At 41.2% G+C, this 23,120-nt stretch overlaps 1 protein-coding gene across 2 annotated transcripts in view; it reads right to left on the bottom strand.

The window, feature by feature from the left end:
* grk4 (G protein-coupled receptor kinase 4) overlaps positions 1 to 23,120 on the bottom strand; it is a 55,588-nt gene that overhangs the window by 15,302 nt on the left and 17,166 nt on the right. For both annotated transcript variants that reach the window (XM_088341242.1, XM_088341243.1), the window contains exons 3-9: positions 19,117 to 19,229; positions 17,594 to 17,671; positions 17,427 to 17,527; positions 14,372 to 14,464; positions 12,513 to 12,576; positions 8,464 to 8,604; positions 1,427 to 1,617 (exon numbers count right to left, since the gene is read on the bottom strand). In XM_088341242.1, the coding sequence (XP_088197368.1) occupies positions 1,427 to 1,617; positions 8,464 to 8,604; positions 12,513 to 12,576; positions 14,372 to 14,464; positions 17,427 to 17,527; positions 17,594 to 17,671; positions 19,117 to 19,229 (781 nt within the window). The remainder of the gene's footprint in view (positions 1 to 1,426; positions 1,618 to 8,463; positions 8,605 to 12,512; positions 12,577 to 14,371; positions 14,465 to 17,426; positions 17,528 to 17,593; positions 17,672 to 19,116; positions 19,230 to 23,120) is intronic.

The following is a 23,120-nucleotide window of genomic DNA, read 5'->3' as shown; positions in this document are numbered from 1 at the left end:
ACTGTAGAGAACCAAAATAGGATGGAAAAGTACTGAAAAGTACAAAGTATGGAAAAAAAATGAAAAATGAAATGAAAAGTAGTGTGAAAGGGTACTGCAAAGTACAAAAGTACTCACAAATAATAAAACATACTGAAATGAAAATGTAGTTTAAAGTACTCAATAGTATAATAAAGTACTGAAAAATAAAAAAGTAGAAATAAAAATAAATAATACGAAAAATATACAAGAAGTACGGCAAAGTACAAAACAGTACTAAAAAATATTGAAGGGTAAAAAAAGCGCAGAAAAGTAATGAATAGTTAGTACCCAAACGTATAAAAAAGTTAAAAAAACTACTGAAATGTAGGAAAAACTACACCGGCACTCGTATAATAAAGTATAGAGTAGTATGAAAATATTCAAAAAGTACAGAAAAGTATGAAAATAAATTTCAAGGTAGAGAAAAAGTATCAAGAAATATTGAAAAGTGATTACACAAAAGTATGAAAAAGTACAGAAAAGTAAGTTAAAGTATAGAGAAGTTAGTACCCAAACGTATAAAAAAGTAAAAAAAAATTAAACTGAAATGTATGATAAACTACACTGGTAACTAGTATAATACTAACTAGTATTGAGTAGTATGAAAATATTTAAAAAGTACAGAAAACTATGAAAAAAAAGGACAAGGTAGAGAAAAAGTACCCAAAAATATTGAAAAAGTATTACCCAAAAGTATGAAAAAGTACAGAAAAGTATGTAAAAGTATTTGCATATAAAACATATAAAATTTAAAATTTTAAAAAAAAATTAAAAAAAATTAAAAAAAGGAAATGCATGAAAAACGACACCGGCAACTCGTACAATAAAGTATTGAGTAGTATGAAAATATTTAAAAAGAACAGAAAAGTATGAAAAAAAAATGACCCAAAAATATTGAAAAGTTATTACCCAAAAGTATGAAAAAGTACAGAAAAGTATGACAGGGTCCTGAAAAATATTGAAAAATTCTGAAAAAGTGTGACAAAAATATATATAAAAATTGAAACGTAGAAATATCTAAATACATTAGTATTAATGTTAGGTATCACTTAAGTTTTGGTATCATTATACAGGGCTTGATACTCATTTGATACGACCAGGGGTCTCCAACGTGGTGCCACCTGAGGACAGCTGAGGTGACCTGTTCTGAAAATAGCTCACCACTGATGGGTCATTGAGATTTTCTTAGTGGTTGACGGAGTCTTACTTCATCTTACTTTCCATAACGTAGCAATTCCATGAGAAGTTGTTATCAAACTGTGTGCCCTTTGCACTCATAATTACCAACAGGAAGCTCTCAGCTTGAAAAATGTTGGAACGTATTTGTTTTAGTTTTGGATGGAAAATGAGGGTCTACAGAAATGAAAAATAACATAAATATGGTCCCGGCCCCCCGGCGGCCCACCTGTATACGATCCTTTCTCTGTGTAGGTCCTCCAGTCCGCAGCAGATCTCCGCGGCGTAGAAGATGGCCCTCTGCTCGTCGAAGCCCGAATTTCCCATGTTGTAGATGTGAAACTTCAGGTCGCCGCCGTTCATGATGGTCAAAACCAGGCAGAGCGCGTCCTTCGTCTCGTACGCGTACGCCAAACTCACCTGCCAAAAAACAAAGACGGTGTTGCAGGTTGCCAGGGGGGGGCGCTATGCTGACATCAATAATACAACCCTTTTTCAGGATGCATAGACATAGACGACAAAAAATCCAAACTCTGCGTAGAGTTAAGTCTCTTAAATGCCCGTCTGCTAGTCGCCCATGTCAAATGAAATTGTCGAGGAACTACACTGCCACAAATCCATTTCCTCGAACCGTTTCCAACCACAGTCTCTGAAAAGACCTCGAAATACCCACAATTCCTTGACAACACCCTTCCTTTGCCCTACATGGTGCACAGGGACACATACACCAATGTTCCCTGTCATTTTACGCGGGTCTGAACGTTCACATAAAGTCGGTGAGCAACGCTTGAAACAACAGTGAGCAACCGTAATCCCAAGTGTGGCAACTAAAACATTATCAAACATGTCCAAAACTTGACATCAAGTTACATTTTGCTGAGTTTCCGGCAATGCAAAATTATTTTTCTCTTTTGAATGAATTGACTCATGTACGATTGCCTCCAAACGTCATTTGTTTTTACAATTCTTTCACAAGATTTCCATTTCTTTTTTTTCCTGATATATTTTGTCGCATAATATTAACATTTTGGGGGCTTAGTCGGTTGTAAGATACAGAACTGTACTTAATCACATTTTTAGTGGAAGTACAATGTTAGATTCACTTATAATTGGAAATTATTTGAATGCAACACAAACTTTTTCTTCTTTTTTCCGTGTTTTTTTTTCTACTTTTTTAAAAAAATTCCTTTAAAAAAAATCTCATTGTGTTTTTTTTCCGAGCTGTTACTTTTTTCTTTTTGTTCTCTGTTTACTTTTTTTCCTACATTTCTTTCTTTTCTTTTTTTCTGGCTTTTTTCTAAATGTTTCCTTCTTTTTTTCTCTTCCTTTTGTTTCTTTGTTTCTCAGCTTTTCACTACTTTTTCATTTTGGTATTTTTTTCTTTTTTGTTCTATTGCCCCCTTCCTTTAAGTCATTTTGTGCGTCATTTTACATAATATTTGGTCATGTTGGGATGAAAGAAGCAAAATCAACCCGAAGAGCCGGTTCCTTTTAGTGAGCCGAGCCAAAGAAGCCCGTTCTCGAAAAACTCTACTGACTTTACTCAACTTGGTTCTACTTCGACCTTGACTTCAAAATACCGCATTTAGGACACAACGTCAGGGGAACCCGTGTATTTTTACCTTCATGCACTGTCACTTTGACTTAATTCGCTTCTTAATTAGCAATTTCAAGCCCTGATTTTTGTGAGCTGGCTAGATTTTCTTGTGCGCTGAGAATGTGCAAGCACTGATCATATGCGTGTCATGCTTCATGCCAAAGGATTCATTTCATTGTGTGTCCAAGTGAAATGTTGCCCGTTATCAACAAATATTATCAACCAATTGGAGACATTTATTTTGTGACGCATCGAATGGAACGTCAATCGATCACAGGACACACCTCCGGTGACGGATGACATCAGCGGCATTAAAAAGAGAGGCGCGAACAACCTCCTTTTCAAGAATACTCTCCCAGGAGGTCGACCCGGGGGGTTTCCTGGTTGCCATATGCCTCGGGGGACCAAGGGGACAAATAAGGCCAGGATCCAGAGCAGGCCTTTTGACAAGGGAGCCTTTTCGCTCGCCAATGACAAGTCCTGGAGGGCCGGTGGATCGGTCCCTCGCCGAGCCACCATGAAGTCTAAATAAAGATCAGCGTCCAAAAAATGGGTGAAAGATCCGGCTTTTTCCATGGACCATGCAGCCTTCCCTGACCCCCACATGATAGTAACGCAACAAACCGTTATAAATATCCTTCTGACATGCTGTGAAATAATTCCCTTCAAACCGGTATGTACTTTTATTCCGAATTTCTCCCTCTCCCCTTTTCCCAAACGGTTTCTCTTTTTTTCCGTAGAAATGAAAGTTTCTCTTGTTAACAATGTCCCTTTTTCTCTCTTTGAAGTTGAATTTTTCTTGACATGAAAATAAATCGTAGTTTGTTAGAATTAAACCACATTTATTTGCGCGTCTATTTTTTCTTTTGAACCGATCATCATTCGATAATTTAAGCTAAAATACAATATTCATACTTTAGAATATTGCTCCTTTCATTAAAAACAAGAGAGAGAGAAAAATAGGCTATTTTGGGAACTGATTCGTGTGGTAAATCGTGACTGGCCGAATTGGTGACAACAGAATAAGATTTTAAACCAAATCAAGATCATTTAAAGCAGTTTTCTCTACAAAATTCTGGTCTACTATTGGTTTGCATCACAGCACATGAAAAAGCTGATATGCCTTTGGCTGACTTCCCTCCCACAATGCCGTTTTTGCTTTTCTTTCTGTTCAGAATTTGAACAAACTTATATTTGATCAGCTCCTGGTCCCAATGGTTGCAGTGATGCTAAAGGAAGAAACGAAAAACATGATAACAATGAAAAGGAAGCTTGCAATGATCAACAAATATGAAGGGACCGTTTTTAAAAGGGAAACGCTATGGGATCAATATAACCCCCAAAATTGATGAATTTATTTTGAAATTTCCAATCCCAAGACTTCTCTTTATTTTAATCCAGCTCATTGATGACGTTTGCTTTTTATTTTGACGAATGGGTGGAATAAAAAAAAAATTCCAAAAATTAGTGAAATACAATACTGTATTTATTAGTTTTATGATGTTGAGGCTTGCAGTGACGCTGAAGAAAGAAGCATTACCATGATGACCATGGAAAGGAAGCATGAGATGATGAAAAAATATGGAGAAAGCAAAAGAATGTTTCTAATGATTGGGACTAATATTAACATAAAGCAGGTCATTAAAGCAACCAAGCCTTCATTTCAGATGCCCGTCAGCTATTGGTTTGAGTCACGGCTCCCTAAAAATGCTGCTATGCTATTGGCTGAACTCCCTCCCACAATGCCTCTTTCTCTTAATTTAATTTAAGATCTTTATGTGCTTTGCTTGCGAGTCGGTGACAAAATATTGAATTTTTACTCCTGTTTTTATTGGGTATGGGTCCCAGGGCTGGGATGATTTAGAGCACAGGTGTCAAACAGGCGGCCCGTGGGCCAAATCAGGCCGCTAAGGTATGGAATCCGGCCCGCGAGACAACACTAAAGGAAGCACAAGAGAAAAACAAGCTGCAGGTTGAAATATGTCTACTTGATGTTGCCAAAGAAAGGTGCCTCTCACAAAGACACTGTACTTCTCTCTCTCTCTCTCTCTCTCTCTCTGTCTCTCTCTCTCTTGCCCCTTTTCTCCCACTCTCTGTCTCTTTCTCTCTCTCTCTGTATTTTAACTTATTTTGCTCTAACTTCATTTTTTCCTTTTCTCTCTTTCTCTCTTCCTACCCTTCGTGCTTTCTTTTCTCTTTTCTCTTTGTCTTTCTATTTCTCTTTTGGATTTCTTTCTTCCTCTCCCTTTCTTTTCCCCCTCTCATGACTTTTTATCTTTTGTTTCTCCCTCTGTCTCCCTCTCTCTCTTTCATTGTCCCACTCTCTCTCCTTTTCCCTCCCTCTTTCTCTTATTTCTCTTTTTCTTTCTCTTGAATCTACTAGTCCGGCCCCCGACAGAATGTTGGTTCTATCGTGTGGCCCCAGAGTTAAAATAAGTTTGACACCCCTGCTTTAGAGCGAAGCAAAATCTTGATAACCATGGAAACGAAGCTTTAAATGATCAAGAAATACAAGGAAGGCAGATGGATAGAAAATCTTCAAAGGGCATGGCCTTTCTTTTGAGTGGAAATGTTGAAATGAGACTTCTGGAGCTCCATTCCTAGTTCCTTCTTCCCAGCAACTTCCCCGTGGCTCCCAGGAGGGTCAATGAGCCTCTTCAGGAAGTTCCTGCCAGCAGGAGGAGAAGGACCATCTGCTTCGGGGTAAACGTCTGACGAGGGGTGGGGGAAAATTCCAAATTCCTGGCCGAGGTCGGAGGCCAAAAAAGCAGAAGAAACCAAACACTGGCGTTTTGAGCCACCGTCTTCCACTTTTCTAGATTTCTCTCACCCGACGGAGAGCGGCCATACAGAAGATACTTACTATACTTATTATTTCTATCAGATGCTTTTTTTCAGCAGAAGCTCATATTTTCCGGCAGATATTCTTCTTTTTTTACAGCAAATATTCCTTTTTTTTTCAACAAATGCTCCTTTCCCCAGCAGACGGTCATTGTTTTTCAGAAAATCCTAATTGTTTCCAGCAGATGATCCTTTGTTATTTGATGAGAGGCACCCGTAGCAGCCAGGCAAGAGTTATGACACGCCTGGCAGCCGGCCAGCACGGCAATCTAGAGCTACGCTCGGTAATTTGAGAGGAATTTGGCAACGAATGGCCCCGTTCGTATGGATCGGACAATCATTTTTTCCAGCATTAGTCCAGTGGATGCTTAATTCATTCATTCATTCAAAGTCTGGAACATGTAGCAGCCCGGCAATGCTTAAGAAAAGTTTGGAAGCCAGCTGTCACCGCTTTCTAGAGCTATGCTTGGTAACTTGAGAGGAACTTGGCAACGAATGGCCCCGTTCGTATGGATTGGACAATCATTTTTTCCAGCAAATGCTCTCTCTAGTCTAGTGGATGCTTAATTTATTCATTCATTATAAGTCTGGAACATGTAGCAGCCCGGCAATGCGTAAGTAAAGTTTAGAAGCCAGCCAGCACGGCAATCTAGAGCTATGCTCAGTAACTTTAGAAGGACTTTTCAACGAATGGCCCGTATGGCTCGGTCAATCATTTTTTCCAGCATTAGTCTAGTGGATGCTTAATTCATTCATTCATTCATTCAAAGTCTGGAACATGTAGCAGCCCGGCAATGCGTAAATAAAGTTTGGAAGCCAGCCGTCACAGCTTTCTAGAGCTACGCTCAGTACCTTTAGATGGACTTGTCAACGAATGGCCCCGATCGTATGGATCGCACACTCATTTTTTCCAGTAAATGCTCTCTTATTTCATTCATTCAAAGTCTGGCACACGTAGCAGCCCGGCAATGCTTAAGAAAAGTTTGGAAGCCAGCCGTCACAGCTTTCTAGAGCTACACTTGGTAACTTTAGAGGGACTTGGCAATGAATAACCCTGTTCATATGGATCGGACACTCATTTTTTCCAGCAAATGCTCTCTTCTTTCATTCATTCAAAGTCTGGCACATGTAGCAGCCCGGCAATGCGTAAGTCAAGTTTGGAAGCCAGCCGTCACAGTAATCTAGAACTACGCACGGTTACTGTTCCTCCAGCAGATGGCAGTGTAGTAACCTATTGAGGACTAGGTGGTTGGAAACAGAATCCGGTCCTATATCAGATGGTACCTGTATATTTTGAGACTATTGCCAATTTCCGGGTAATGGAAAGGCATGTCGTGAGAAATCCAAATCTGCTCCAATTTGGTCTGCGAATAGTTCAGCTCCATCTAAACCGTTCCCCAAGCGAAGGTTAAGGTTGGCAAAAGTGAAACCATTCTTAACATTGTAGCTCACGTGCACAGAATTCAACGCATTAGCGCGATGACAATTTCAGTATTTGGATTTTTTTGTGCAAAACAACGACCAACAGCAAAACAAGACAAGACATTCGCTAAGCAGGAACGAAGCGGAGAACCTCAAATGAAAAAGTCGAACATGTCTGCGGAACTTGTTGACGGATGTTCGAATTTGGCCTCCAAACGATTGTCGTTGCCGTCCTGTGAAAAAAACATGGCTACCGTATTTTCACAGCCAGATATCTGTTGCTGGTTCTATTTCTGTATTTAGCTAACATGCTGCATTGGCTCCCTGTTAGCTTAAATTGTGATTTTAAAGTTCTGTTGATATTATACCAAATCATGCATGGACTAGCTCCCTCATATCTTTCAGATTTAATTTCCCCCTATGTTCCAATCCGGAACCTTCGCTCTGAAAACGCCGGTCTACTCGTGATCCCAAGAGCCAAGAAGAATTCCGTCAGTGGTTTCCATTGGGGGCCTTGGTGCTCTTCCTACTGAGATCCGATCTGCAACCTCAGTGGAAATGTTTCAATCGAAGCTTAAAACACACTTCTACTCTATAGCATATGAATAACCTAGGTTTCATGTTGACAATATGACTATTATTTGCCCTCATGTAGGTTTTAGATCAGGGGATGTTGTCATAATAGTCTGTAATTTCTGTAGTCTGTGCCGCCCTTTGAGACTCCTTGAGATTAAGGGCCAAACAAATAAACAGGACTTGACTTGACTAGAAGGCTCATTTGGCGTGAGTGCCATTGGACCTCCTTACAATGGAGGGAAGGTGAAGTTTTGGATTTAATTCCTATCGGGGGGAACTGTGTTCCACCTCTGTTAGCGCGATAACTGAAATTGCTAGATACGCTACAGCATCCATGATTACTTCCGCTAACAAGGCATTGTGTGTGACGTCACGCATCTTCTTTCTTTACATAGGAGATGCCTAGAAGACACAGGAAGTCGCATTGGGTTGGAAATGTGACCGATCTGACAAAAACACGGGATTTCACCCACAATCTCGTAAGTCTGGGCATCGAACCTGCGACCACCCAGTCTCGGGGGCGGGCCCTCAACCCTAAATCCACCGCTTTACATCTTACACAGGGTGCGCTGCCCTATTTAAAGAAAACCGGAGACTTTTGTGGTCCTGAAAATACGGTAGATGTTTTCTTTTTTGAGGAGGATTTCCCACCAAATGATCTTTTTTCACATGAAATGGAGGTTGAAATTCCATCTTGATTTCTCTTTAGTGTATTTTGCAAACACGCCCTTCTTTTTTTCATTTGCGGCCGCCGAGAGGACGCCGGCCACACGAGACGCACACGAGACACACAAACACAATTTGTTGAATAAGAAAAAGGTCGTACTTACTACAAAACTACTGTTAACTTTTTCTAAAATGCGTTTTTCGTTTAGTGCCATTGCTTCACCTTTTCTTTTCTTCACCCGTTTCTTTTCCAGCTTTTTACAGGCGTACATCTTACCGGTGGCGCGCACTTGGCAGGCACAAACCTGAAACGGAAACAAAAAACAAAAAACTTCACGTCGATTGCCATTAGAGATCATCCGGAATTCGATCCGGCAACGGTCTGTTTTGGACCTGGTTTAGCCCCAAAATAGACCTCAAAACTGGCTTGTGGCCTGTCCATGGAAGACCAAATTGAGCCCAAAAAGAGTTGTTATTGTGTGTGTGAATGGGTAAGTGTGAAGCACATTGTAAAGCGCTTTGGGAGGTCTTCATGGACTTGAAAAGAGATATAGAAATGCAGACCATTTACCATCTTGATTATCCTCAAAACTTTTGGAGGCTGACCCTCTATTGGAGTGTGTGTGAATGGGTAAGTGTGAAGCACATTGTAAAGCGCTTTGAGAGCTCTTCATTGACTTGAAAAGAGATATATAAATGCAGACCATTTACCATTTGTTTTTTCACCTCATAACGTCATGAGAATTTAGCCCACACTCGCCAACATTCACTTTTCTACCGTTTAAAGATGTTTTTGGATAAAACCTTGTTTTTTTTAACATCTTGTTGACATCTTTTAAACCTTAGGTCTTTTTTAGACCCGATTTAGCCCGAAAATACAAAAAATGGCCCATGGAGCAAATGGAGTCCAAAACTGGTCATTTTATTGACTTTATCAAGAGTTAATTGTGGTGAAAATGTAACCCCTTGCAAGCCATCTTTCCAACATCCTGAAAAAGACTTACGTTTGAACTAACATTTTTTCCCATTTATATTTAGAACAGATTAGAGATTTTTTTTACATTTTACAAACGTGTCCATTTATTCTGATAATTATTACATTCATGTAATAATAATCACTTTCAATTGCAATCATTCAATAATAGTAAAGAGAAAAAAACACCCACAAACCTATGCTAACTGGTACTAGAATTATTATTCATGGGTTTAAGAGATAGATGACTAGATGTCTAGGTAGATGTCTAGATAGATAGATGTCTAGATAGATGTCTAGATAGATAGATAGATAGATGTTGATATGTCTAGATAGATGGATAGATGTCTAGATAGATGTCTAGATGTCTAGATATCTAGAAAGATGTCTAGAAAGATGTCTAGATAGATAGATAGATGTCTAGATAGATGTCGATATGTCTAGATAGATGGATAGATGTCTAGATAGATGTCTAGATGTCTATATATCTAGAAAGATGTCTAGATAGATGTCTAGATAGAAGATGTCTAGATAGATAGATGACTAGATAGATAGATGTCTAGTTGGATGTCTAGATGAATAGATGTCTAGTAGATAGATGTCTAGATAGATGGATATGTGTCTAAATAGATAGATAGATGTCTAAATGTCTAAATAGATGGATAGATGTCCAGATAGATAGATGTCTAGATGTCTAAATATATAGATACTTCTTCATCCCCCTAGGGAAATTCACACTTCTAGCAGTATCCTTGTGTTAAAAAATAAAATAATAAAATAAAAGATATAGAATACATAAATACCCAATATAACGTGTTGATATATCGTGTTGAGTATTTAAATAGTGCTACGGAAAATACACACTGTCATAAAAATAGGGTCATATGCAAATGTGGGTGGGGTTTCATGTGGGCTTTTACTCTCCCTGGTGGAGTTAAAGAGCCTCATGGTATGAGGAAGAAATGATCTCCTCAGTCTGTCCGTGGAACAAGACTGTGACAGCAGTCTGTCGCTGAAGCTGCTCTTCAGATTGGAGATGAGTTAGGATGTCATATATAAATGAATTCTAATACAATATATTTCATCATAGACAATAAAAAAAACGGGAGCTTTACTGTCGAAAAGCCGAAATGAATCCCTACACAGTTTATCAAAGTACAAGAAAATGTTGATTGATCTGTCCAAGGAGAATCTTGCACACAATCAACTACTACAATCAATCAATCTGGCTACTTTTTTAGCTTTTGTAGCTAGCTATCTTCGTACATTTTTAGCTATCTAAGCTACCTGGCTTTTTACATTGTTTTGCACGCTATCGAGCTAACATTTTATCTTTTTACTATTTTGGCTAGCTATCGAGCTCCAAATTGTTTTTTTTTACCTGAGTATGAAGTTTAAATTACAATATTATTATCATTTATAGAATCATATTTGGCATTGGGATTCTATGTAAACCAAGTTACACATTTAATTTTTCCATATTTTGCTTAACATACCGTATTTTCCGCACTATAAGGCGCACCGGGTTATAGGGCGCACCCCCAAAAAATTGTTTTTGGTCCTATATTTGACATACATAAGACGGACCGGATTATAAGGCGCTACAATGGGAACGTGGACAAAACAGTCAGATAGTTCAGTCCAACTTCTTACCCCCTTAATATTCCCAAAGCTTGCAAAGACGCAAATACGGGTCGAGAACACGTGCGGATGCGGTGTCCGTACGATGTAACTCAAATGCATCGTTCCAAATATCATTCGGAAGGTTAAAGTCTCGGGATTCAAGAAATGCCAACCATTCCTTAGTTTCCAATTTTTTTTCGCTCGCAACTTTACTGTGCATATGAAAATAAACACTTGGAATTGAGTTTAATTTAAAAATAGACACTCCATTCCATCCACCGCTTATCACAGAAACATCGAGTTCAGTCTGAAACAAGATATATAGCCGGAGTAGCTCACCGAAGTCGTTGTGTTCATAATAATGTGCAGCCGTGGTCCTCTTATATCCGCGAGTGTAGTAAATCCAGGAGAATAAAACATTTACAAATACAGTATAGTAAAAAATGTTTTCTCTATGCCGTCGTGCAACCCAACCTGTGATTCACATTCATCTTTTTCGGCCAATTGCAGGCTTTGTTTTGCCGTTCAAGCCAATGCCAGCCTGTAAATGATAAAAAGGATCCGCCCCTTGACCTCCGAATAACTTTAGCCAATAGTGATCCATTCAAATGATGATTGACACATTGGTTAGCCAATGAAACGCCGGTAAGTAAATCCCAGCATACACCGCGGACTACTTGGCGTTCGGGGGAAAATCGAGTCGGCGGCTGCAAGTTAGTTGCAAGACTTTGCAATTTTAAAATTGATCCATAAATAAGGCGCACTGTATTATAAGGCGCATGGTCAGCTTTTGAAAAAAATAAAGGCTTTTAGGTGCGCCTTATATATGGATCCTTTTTATCATTTACAGGCTGGCATTGGCTTAAACGGCAAAACAAAGCCTGCAATTGGCCGAAAAAGATGAATGCGTATAGCACGTGGCTGACGGCATTCAGAAAGCATTTTTTTACTATTTTGTATTTGTAAATATTTTATTCTCCTGGATTTACTACACTCGCGGATATAAGAGGACCACGGCTGCAGATTATTATGAACACAACGACTTCGGTGAGCTACTCCGGCTATATATCTTGTTTCAGACTGAACTTGATGTTTCTGTGATAAGCGGTGCAGATAATGGATGGAATGGAGTGTCTATTTATAAATTCAACTCAATTCCAAGTGTTTATTGTCATATATACAGTAAAGTTGCGAGCGAAAAAGAAAATAGAAACTAAGGAATGGTTGGCATTTCTTGAATCCCAAGACTTGAACCTTCCGAATGATATTTGAAACGATGCATTTGAGTGACATCGTACGGACACCGCATCCGCACGTGTCTACGACACGTATTTGCTTCTTTGCAAGCTTTGGGAATGTTAAGGGGGTAAGAAGTTGGACTGAACTATCTGACTGTTTTGTCCACGTTCCCATTGTAGCGCCTTATAATCCGGTGCGTCTTATGTATGTCAAAAATAGGACCAAAAACTATTTTCTCGGGGTGCGCCCTATAACCCGGTGCGCCTTATAGTGCGGAAAATACGGTACAAATTTTCTTTTACGTTTCTAGAAATCCAAACAGAAGTTTGTTATTTTTTTTGCCCGGTGAGATAAAAAAACTATGCTAAGTGCACTCACCTCGCCAAATCCACCTTTTCCGAGTACTCTGTAATGCCTGAAGGTATTTTTGGTGACTGGTTGCCTGCAACGGAAAAGGAAGAAAGAATCACAACCCGGTTCAGATATATTGCTCAATATGCAAAGGAAAATAAGATCTAGCGACCCCTACAGTGGGAAAAATACTTCATTCATTTCAAAGAAAGATTCAAATATTGAACGAGTTTATCCGAGAAACAGGTTTTTTTTTTTACTGATATGACACAACGTGAAGCAGCTGCCATTTTTGTCCACCATCTTGCCACTAGGGAAGCTTGGATGAGAATTTTGCCAAGCTAGCTTGTCCCGGTGCCGCTTTTAGCACTCAAAGGACACGCACCGCACACCGCTGAGCCCAAAGATGATGGTTGCAGAGTCCGGTCCGTTTCCTTCTCTAGCCACTTAAAGATTCCAACCTTATAAATCACCTCTAGCTGCTATTGTTATTATTAAATGCTTTTGTTTGTCCTTCAATATCTCACATTCCCCAGGCAAATCTAGTGATTTATTCATCTTTGGCTTTCCACCCACTGTTTCCTTCTCTAGCCACTTATGTTAGCCACTCGGCTGCAGGCTACAGCTCTCAGCTTGCTTCTAGTGTTGGCTGCTGCTGCTTGGTTTTCCAGTGTCACCAGACCTTGTGTTTCAGGCAGCTTTAAGCTCACAGGTGTCAAACAGGCGGCCAGCGGGCCAGATCAGGTTCGCTAAGGGATTGAATCTGACAACACTCAGAGAAGCGCAAGAGACAAACAAGCTGCAGGTTGAAATACTGTATGTCAACTTGATGTTGCCAAAGCCAGGTGCCTCGAACAAAGACACTGTACTTGTATTTCTCTCTCTCTCTCACCCCTTTTGCATCTCTCTCTCTCCCACCCCTTTTCCATCTCTCTCTCTCTCCCACCTTTTTTCTCCCACTCTGTCTCTTTCGCTCTCTGTATCTTATAACCTCTTTTGCTCTAACTTCCTTTTTTCCTTTTCTTTTTCTCTCTTCATACCCTTCGCGCTTTCTTTTCTGTTTTCTCTCCTTCTGTCTTTCTATTTCTCTTTGGATTTCTTTCTTCCTCTCCCTTTCTTTTCCCCCTCCCTCACGACTTTTTATCTTTTGTTTCTCAGGCTCTCTTCCTCTCTCTTTCTTTGTCCCACCATCTCTCCTTTTCCCTCCATCTTTCTCTTATTTCCTTATCTCTCTTTTTCTTTCTCTTTAATCTACTAGTCCGGCCCCCGACAGAATGTTTGTTCTATCGTGTGGCCCCCTGACTTAAAATGACTTTGACACCCCCGTAGCTACTTAAAGACTCCAACCTTGTGGCTCATATAAATCGCCTCTAGCCACTATTGTTATTATTAAATGCTCTTGCTTTGTCCTTCAATATCTCTCGCATTCCCCAGGCAAAGTGAATCAAGCATCTTTGGCTTCCGGACCACTGTTTCCTTCTCTAGCCACTTATGTTAGCTACAGGGTATGACTTGTTGCACGCCATTACTGCATTTGTGGGTAGCTTTGCGTCAATAAAGCTTGCTTTTGTAATCTTTTACTGCCATTTTTAACAGTGGTTTTCGCGAGTTAGCCATTTACAGCAGCTCTGACCAACTCCAGCGAGTGGCTCTTTTCAGCCGCTCTGGGAATATCCAACTTGCCGGGTCAAGGATTCACCGCAGCTTTCATGAATGCAGCAAAACCTGGACTTAGGCTTGGGAGTTATAGCCTCCGGGCTTCCGTAGCGCGTCTTCTTCCAATGCTTCAGCTGCATTCTAAGTTACGAGGACCTCTAGTGGTCAATGATTACGGAATGTCACTTTAAATGTTTGAAATATATAGGAAAATGAGAGGAAGAAGTCACCTCTCCAACCATTTCCACTGCAGGAAGCGAGAGAAGTACATGGATTCCTGGTAGGAGGAAAAGGGCGTGCCGCTCAAATAATCACGAACGATTCTGCGAAGGAAGAAAAGAAAGAAATTGAGGGTTAAAAGTAAAATGTTTTTCAAAGGAAGCGTTTCAAAATTTTGGTCGTCCCGATTGGCGACACAATGCACAGAAACGCTGAACGAGAGCCATTTGGACCCAAACGCAGCACAAATAAAGCTACTTTTCATCACGATTCCTTCCTTTAACTCATTGTTCAATTTCAATTTTCGTACCTTGATTAATGACTTGCTTGATGACTCTTTTCCCTTGTTTCCTACCTTCCCTAACTTAATACTTCCTCTCTCCATTGCTTTCTTAAATCCTTCCTTTTTTAACGAACTTTTGGCCTAACGTGTGACGTCATCCACTCCGCTGTTGCTAAACTACAACACAGCACCCCGAGGCCATCCTGTTAATAAACAACAAAAGGATACTGCTGGAAGCGTGAATTTCCCTACGGGGATGAATAAAATATCTATCTATCTATCTAATGGCTCCCCTCTTTCCTTTCTTACCCCCTTAATGAGTGACTTTCTTCTTTCATTCATTATTTTCTAATGTCTTCCTTCCTCACTCTCTTCCTTCCTCGTTCATTTTTTCCTTTCTTTCTTCATTCATGAATGACTTTATTGCTTGCTTTCTTTTTTACTTAAATGATTCATTCCCACTCCTTTAATTACATCCTTACTTACTTCCTCAGTTAATGACCTCATTCATCACTGAAGTACTCCCTTCTTTCCTGAGTTACTTCCCAATTACTTCTTTGTTATTTCTTCATTACTTCCTTCATTACTTCCTCAATTACTTGCCTAACTTCCTGCTTTCTTCATTACCTCCTAATTGATTACTTCCTTACTTCTGTTCTTCCTCCCTTAGTTAATGGCGCCGCTCTTTCCTTCCTTAGCCCCTTAACGAATTACTTTCTCCTTTCATTCATTATTTACTAACTACTTCCTTCCTCATTCATTTTTTCCTTTCTTTCTTCCTTCATGAATGACTTTATTGCTTACTTTCTTTTTTACTTAAATGATTCATTCCCCCTCCCCTAACTAATTACATCCTTATTTACTTCCTCAGTTAATGACCTCATTCCTCACTGAAGTACTCCCTTCTTTCCTGAGTTACTTCCTAATTACTTGCTTTTGTCATCTCTTAATTACTTCCTTCATTACTCCCTTGATTCCTTCTCTAATGAAGTACTTCTCAACTTCCTTAATTCCTAATTACTATCTCCTGAGTTAGCCAATTCTATACTTTCTTTCTCCCTTCTTTAAATAGTTCCTTTGTTTCTTATTGAATTCCCCCTTTCTTAATTAATGACTTACTATTTGGCCTTGATTCATTCCCATCTTTAATAACTTATTTTCTTCCGCCCTCCGTTAAATTCTCTCTTCCACCTTCCCTTAATTCATTTTTAAGAATTTTGCATAGTTGATTTAGTAATAATAATAGTTGATAACTTCCTTCCTTGATTACATACTTCCTTAATTAAATACTTCCTTAACACTTACCTTCCCTCTTACTAGAATTTCTTTCCTCCCTTCTTTCCTTCATTAATTACTTGTTTAAGTACTCCCTCGCCTAGATATTCACCTCCTTAATGACTTCCATCCTTAAGTACTTCCTTCCTCCCTTAATTACTTCCTTAAGTACTTTCTTCCTTCCTTCCTTCCTTTCTTAACGACTTGTATAAGTATTCCCTCCCCTAGATATTCACCTCCTTAATTACTTCCATCCTTAAGTACTTCCTTCCTCCCTTAATTACTTCCTTAAGTACTTTCTTCCTTCCTTCCTTCCTTTCTTAACGACTTGTATAAGTATTCCCTCCCCTAGATATTCACCTCCTTAATTACTTCCATCCTTAAGTACTTCCTTCCTCCCTTAATTACTTCCTTAAGTACTTTCTTCCTTCCTTCCTTCCTTCCTTTCTTTCTTAACGACTTGTATAAGTATTCCCTCCCCTAGATATTCACCTCCTTAATGACTTCCATCCTTAAGTACTTCCTTCCTCCCTTAATTACTTCCTTAAGTACTTTCTTCCTTCCTTCCTTCCTTCCTTTCTTAACGACTTGTATAAGTATTCCCTCCCCTAGATATTCACCTCCTTAATTACTTCCATCCTTAAGTAATTCCGTCATCGCTGATTTACTTTCGCTCTGAAGTACTTCCTTCCTCCCTCAATTACTTCCTTAAGTACTTCCTTCCTTCCTTAATTACTTCCTTAAATAGTTCCTTCCTCCCTTCCTTCCTTCCTTAATTACTTGTATAAGTACTCCCTCCCCTCGTTATTCACTTCCTTAATTACTTCCATCCTTAAGTAATTCCGTCCTCGCTAATTTACGTTCGCTCTCAATTACTTCCTTCCTCCCTCAATCACTTCCTTAAGTACTTCCTTCCTCCCTTAATTACTTCCTTAAGTAATTCCTTCCTCCCTTCCTTAATTACTTGTTTAAGTACTCCCTCCCCTAGATACTCACATCCTTAATGACTTCCATCCTTAAGTACTTCCGTCCTCGCCGATTTCCTTTCGCTCTCAAGTACTTCCTTCCTCCCTTAATTACTTCCTTAAGTACTTCTTTACTCCCTTAATTACTCCCTTAAATAGTTCCTTCCTACCTTCCTTCCTTCCTTAATTACTTGTTTAAGTACTCCCTCCCCTAGATACTCACATCCTTAATGACTTCCATCCTTAAGTACTTCCGTCCTCGCCGATTTCCTTTCGCTCTCAAGTACTTCCTCTCTTAATGACTTCTTTCCTCCCTGAATGACTCCCTTCCCCAAGTACTTCCTCCATCCCGTAATTACTTCCTTAAGTACTTCCTTCTTCCCTTCAGTTCTTCCTTAATCACACTCCAATTTCTCCCTCCCTTAGTTAATGACATCCTCTTTTTCGTCCTTCCTGATGACGTCCTCGCTCACTTAACGACTTCCTTCCCGTCTTCCGTCCTCCCTTCCATCTGACGGCGAGCGGAGAGCCATCGCGACTTACTTGGTGCAGTCGTTGAAGAGCTCCTTGCAAGGACTTTGCTCCAGTCTCTCCCGGCATCCGGCCACCACGTCCTGGGGGATACCCGGTAGGTGGGCCGCCGACTAGAAGGGAGGGGGAGGGCTTTAGGGGCCGAAGGATGCCCGTGCCTATTCACCGTGCGCCCTTACCCCGTTATTGAAGTAGGTGTCCAGAACGTTCAAGCCGAAGTCCCGGCGCTTCTCGTCGGGCGCTAGCTGGTACGTGGCCTGCGTACAATTTCAAAAATAAATAAATAAAATAACCGTCTTGAAGCAGTTCACTCTTCCGTTCCACGATTCACACAAATTTCAGGTGATTCATTCTTCGTATGGATTTGAATCCTTGCTCAAGGTTCATTCGGGACTGCTCCAGAGTCTAAGCATATATTTACTCAATAAGTAAATATATCGTTCTTTTTGGCCTACTCCTGCCTGGTGTCACTAGCCTGTGATGTCACGAAGACATAAAGAGTGCACGGCATATATCATTATCATTCATTTCCTCACATGATGCTAGCACGCAGCTTGCCGGCCCCTCTTTAAATTGCTTTCTTCCTTTAAAAGGTGAAGCCCTATACTTTCATTTACTAGTATTACTATGAGCTTTATTCTTTTTGGCCTGATATCACAAGACATGCAGGGTGCCTGACGTACAGTTATCATGTAATTACCAATTTATTAAGTTACTATGGGCTTGATTTTTTGGGGCCTCTTTTTGGTGTCAGAAGAGTTCAAGGGTGCATTACACATATATTCAACATATGTTAACTGGTTTATGACTATTTCTAAGTGTTACATTCTTTTGGGGATTTTCATGGGGCCAGGAGATGTGCAAGGCCCAGCTTACACAACACAATCAAAAACCCAGTAGGCAGCAACTGAGATAGCAGTGATCAATGATAAAAATAGGATATGAGATGAACAACTAGGTGCAGTTTAGTTGAGTGCAAATTTGAATTTAGTATTGTGACAGCTTTGGGGAAGAAGCTCTTTCTGAGTCTATTCGTTTTGGCTCAAATAAGTGCGCTATCAAGTGAAAACAAAGAACCTTTCATTCAAAACCCTGTTCTGCAGTCCAAGGTGATGCTTTAAGGTCATAAAATACAACTTTTGTGCAAAAACTGCCTGTAAAAGAAAGCAGCTGAACTGTGAGTTCTGAAACGAAAGTGCTTGAAATTCGAGTTTCACAGAACCCTGGATTGCAGATGACAACCAACAAACCAAACTTACAGCACTTTTTGAGACAAGCAGGTAAAAGTTAGGCTGCTTCTGTTAATTGAGCTAGTGCTTAAGAGTTGGGTTGGTTAATGTTGATATCCGAGTGATATCAGAAGGATAAGGGTCTGTGACAATGTTTGCAGACCTTTTTGGTCAGGTCTCGCACCGTCTTTGGTTATTATACAGTTCCTGGGAAACGTGTCCATATTTTGGATTTAAAATTTATAGGCGCCGGCCTTAGTTTTCGAATCCATTTCCGTTCGCCTTACCTCATTTTACGTAACGGATATGACGTCTCAAAAAACGATTCCGGGGAGAAACGTTCGTATGAAAAATCGCCAAAAGATACTGTACATAGACTGTCCCAAACCTAGAAGCTCGGTAGTATTCGCTAGCACCGATTTTACATCCAAAAGCCAAGAAAGAGAGGATAAGAGGCACGTTCGGAATCTTACCACGGCGTCCATGAACTCGATGCAGCGCTTGAGTTCGGGCCTGGTGTCGCAGTACTGACGGAAGAGAAGACGACCGATGGGCTGCTTCTCGCATAGGCTGGTGTAGTCCCTCTCTTAGAAAAAACACAAAAAAATCGCCATTGCTCGTTCGGTATTGGGAGAGATCCTGCCATGTGTAGAAATAATTGGATGAAGAGACAAACACCCAAGAATATCTCATCTCATCTCATTAACTGCTTCGCTTATCCTCAGTAGGGTCGCGGGGGTGCTGGAGCCCATCCCAGTAATCATCGGGCAGTGGGCAGGGGACACCCTGAACTGCTTGCCAGCCAATCGCAGGGCACACAGGAACAGACAACTCGCTCGCTCATTCACACCTAGGGACAATTTGGACCGGCCAATCCACCTGCATCGAAAGACTTCCGGACTTTCCCGAGCATTATAAGGTCGTGAATTTGCATACAGACGTACAGAGAACCCTAGAAATGTGAATAAGTGGTTAGGAATCAAGCCAAAACGTCAGCCCCAGAATAAATATGAAATGATCTGCATTTCTATAGCGCTTTTCAAGTCAATGACTTCCCAAAGCGCTTTACATTGTGCTTCACATTTCCCAATAGCGGCCGTGATCTGTGCAGCCATGTAAGGCGCTAACCTGCTTATTGGGGGTATTGGGGGTTCAGTGTCTTACCCAAGGACACTTCGACATGTAACACGGACAAGCCGGGATTCGAACTGGGATCCATTAATCCTAAAACGATCGCTCTACCTCCTGAACTACTGCCGCCCCCCTATTATTATTATATTCAAAAGAAGCTAACAAAATTAATGACGCTACAAAACGTACATTAAAAGCATGGTGGAAAGAGGAGTTCACGTGGCTTGTAGCAAACGACGCAATGCAAACATTGCATGAAAGAAGATGAGTCAATACAGTAAATTTTTAATAAACTTAACTTTAAAGTGTTTTTCTGTTATATATTCTGATGATCAATCCTTAATACTTTACAACAACGGGTTTTTCTGCGATGAGTTGTCTTACTGCGTTTAAGATGTGAAAAATGGGGCAGGCCACTTGATGGCCGGGCAGGCAACTTCTCAGAGTTGTCCGCAATGCTGTCCGCTAACTTTTTCTCACGAGTTTCCGACACAGGCTTAAGCACTAAAATGGCATGCCAGTTAGATATCGCATTTCCTAGAAAATCTCGATGACCCGTCACCGGTCCTCAGGTGTTCTTTGAGGGTTACCTGGGGCCCAGGGCACCATCTTGCCGACTGCCGTGTTATTATTGTGTTATGATTATGTCACGAAGATGTTATTTTACCAGGTTGATGATTGAAGGTGAAGTCAACCACTAAGACGTCACGCCTGGGGGCCACCCGGGAGCCACCCGGGGATCACCCGGGGGCCACCTGGGGCTCTTGTGCACCACCCTGGTCACCCCCCAACCTCACCGAAGTCGGAATGTTAAACTTGCTCACGGGAACGATCGATAAATATCTTTTAAAAACTAAAAAAAAAAAGGGATTCCTTTTTTTTTTAATTTTCATCCCCCGAGCCGCGGTTTGCCATTCCTCGAAGTGAGTCGCTCGTCAAGGCCGAGGCCGGCGTGAAGGAGACGTAACAACAAACAGCTTTTTATCGTCGCGTCTTTTAAAGAACGCCGTCCGGGTGGCGACGCCAAAAGATGATTTGGTTGGAAAGAAAGAGAAAGGACGCAAGAGCCGTTTTCGTTTGCGCCTCAAAAAACATCCAAAATAACTAAAATAACTTTTTCTTATGTGTCGATAACATTTGACGTCCGTCTTTATTCAATAATACCGGTTCGGAAGCAAAAACACATCTTCCATCCATCCATTATCTGCACCGCTTATCCCCATTAGGGTTGCGGGGGCGCTGGAGCCCATCTCAGCTATCTTCGGGCAGTGGGCAGGGGACACAGGGACAGACAATTCACTCGCTCATTCCCACCTAGGGACAATTTGGACCGGCCAATAAACCTGACATGCATGTTTTTAGAACGTGGGAGGAAACCAGAGTGCCCGGAGGAAACCCACACAAGCATAGGGAGAACATGCAAACTCCGCAGAGGAAGGTTCAATCTCATGACCTCAGTACTGTGCCGCACACGCGCTAACCACTGCCTTGCCGTGCTGAAACGAACATTTGTATTTATTTATGTAGTTCTAGGAGCTTAATATGACACACTGTCCCTTTAAGGATGATAAATATTCCCAACGTCCTCATATCTAATATTTTGAAAGTCCTACCGTGAAATATTTGGCCACGAGATGGCACTGTGTTGTCTACTCCATAGGAAAACCAGTTGCAAATGAGCACAGCGGGACAGCAAGATGGCAGACAAACAACTAATCAACAAATTGAATCCAATCAATAATCATTGGGACATGTTCAATTCGACACAAGAGGGACAGTGTGTCATATTGAGCACCTCCTAGTGGTACAAAAAAAATTGCATCCATCCATCCATTATCTGCAGCGCTTATCCTCAGTAGGGTCGCGGGGGTGCTGGAGCCCATCCCAGTTATCTTCAGGCAGTGGGCAACCCTGAACTGGTTGCCAGCCAGTCGCAGGGCACACAAGGACAGACAATTCACTCCCTCATTCATACCCAGGGGCAATTACTCACTCCCTCATTCACACCTAGGGACAATTTGGACTGGCCGATTCACCTGACGTGCATGTTTTTGGAATTTGGGGGGAAACCCGCACAAGCACGTGGAGAACATGCAAACTCCACAGAGGAAGGTTCAATCTCATGACCTCAGAACTGTGCCGCACACGCGCTAACCACTGCGCCGCCGTGCTGCCCTATTTGAGATAAACATAAATGGTAAATGGTCTGCATTTCTATAGTGCTTTTCAAGTCAATGAAGAGCTCCCAAAGCGCTTTACAATGTACTTCACACTTACCCATACACGCACTCACTCACACACCGATAGGGAGGACAGACAATTCACTCCCTCATTCATACCCAGGGGCAATTACTCACTTCCTCATTCACACCTAGGGACAATTTGGACCGGCCGATTCACCTGACGTGCATGTTTTTGGAATGTGGGAGGAAACCCGCGCAAGCACAGGGAGACGTGCAAACTCCACACAGGAAGGTTCGATCTCATGACCTCAAAACTGTGCCGCACACGCGCTAACCACTGCGCTGCCCCATTTGAGATAAAGATCTAAATGGTCTGCATTTCTATAGCGCGTTTCAAGTCAATGAAGAGCTCCCAAAGCGCTTTACAATGTGCTTCACACTTACCCATTCACACACACTCACACACTGATATCAACATCAGCCATGCAAGGCAACTACTTGCTTATTGGGGGCATTTGGGATTCAGGGTCTTGCCCAAGGACACTTCAACATACAACACAGAGGGGGAGCCGGGAATCGAACCTGCCACCTCTTGATCCCAAGACAAGCGCTTTACCTGCTAAGCAACTGCCGCCATCATTATTATTTTTCTTTTTACCTAGAGCAGGGGTGTCAAACTCATTTGAACTCGGGGGCCACACAGTAGAAAAAAAATTCTCTCGGGGGCCGGACTAGTAGATTAGAATGAAGGGGAGAAGGGGAGTGTGAGAGAGAGAGAGAGAGCGAGAGAGAAAGGGAAGAGCGAGAGAGAGAGAGAGAGAGAGGGAAGAGCGAGAGAGAGAGAGAAAGAGAGCGAAAAACAAGAGCAAGAGAAAGAAAAAAGCGAGAGCGAGAGAGAGAGAAAAAAGCGAGAGCAAGAGAGAAAAGCAAGCAAGAGTGAGACAGAGAAAAAAACGAGAGAGAAAAACGAGCAAGAGCAAGAGAGAAAAGCGAGCAAGAGTGAGACAGAGAAAATAGCGAGAGCGAGAGAGAAAAACGAGCAAGAGCGAAAGCACAAAGCAAGCAAGCGAGAGAGAGAGAGAGAGAGAGAATGAGAGAAAAAAAAGCGAGAACGAGAGAGAAAAGCGAGAGTGAGAGAGAGAAAAACGCAGAAGAGAGCAAAA

The sequence above is a fragment of the Urocampus carinirostris genome, chromosome 8, assembly GCF_059441175.1.
Source record: "Urocampus carinirostris isolate Australia breed hairy pipefish chromosome 8, RoL_Ucar_1.0, whole genome shotgun sequence".
NCBI lineage: Eukaryota > Metazoa > Chordata > Actinopteri > Syngnathiformes > Syngnathidae > Urocampus > Urocampus carinirostris.
Note: the sequence above shows the minus strand (reverse complement) of the source record. Positions and strands in the feature narration are given on the sequence as shown.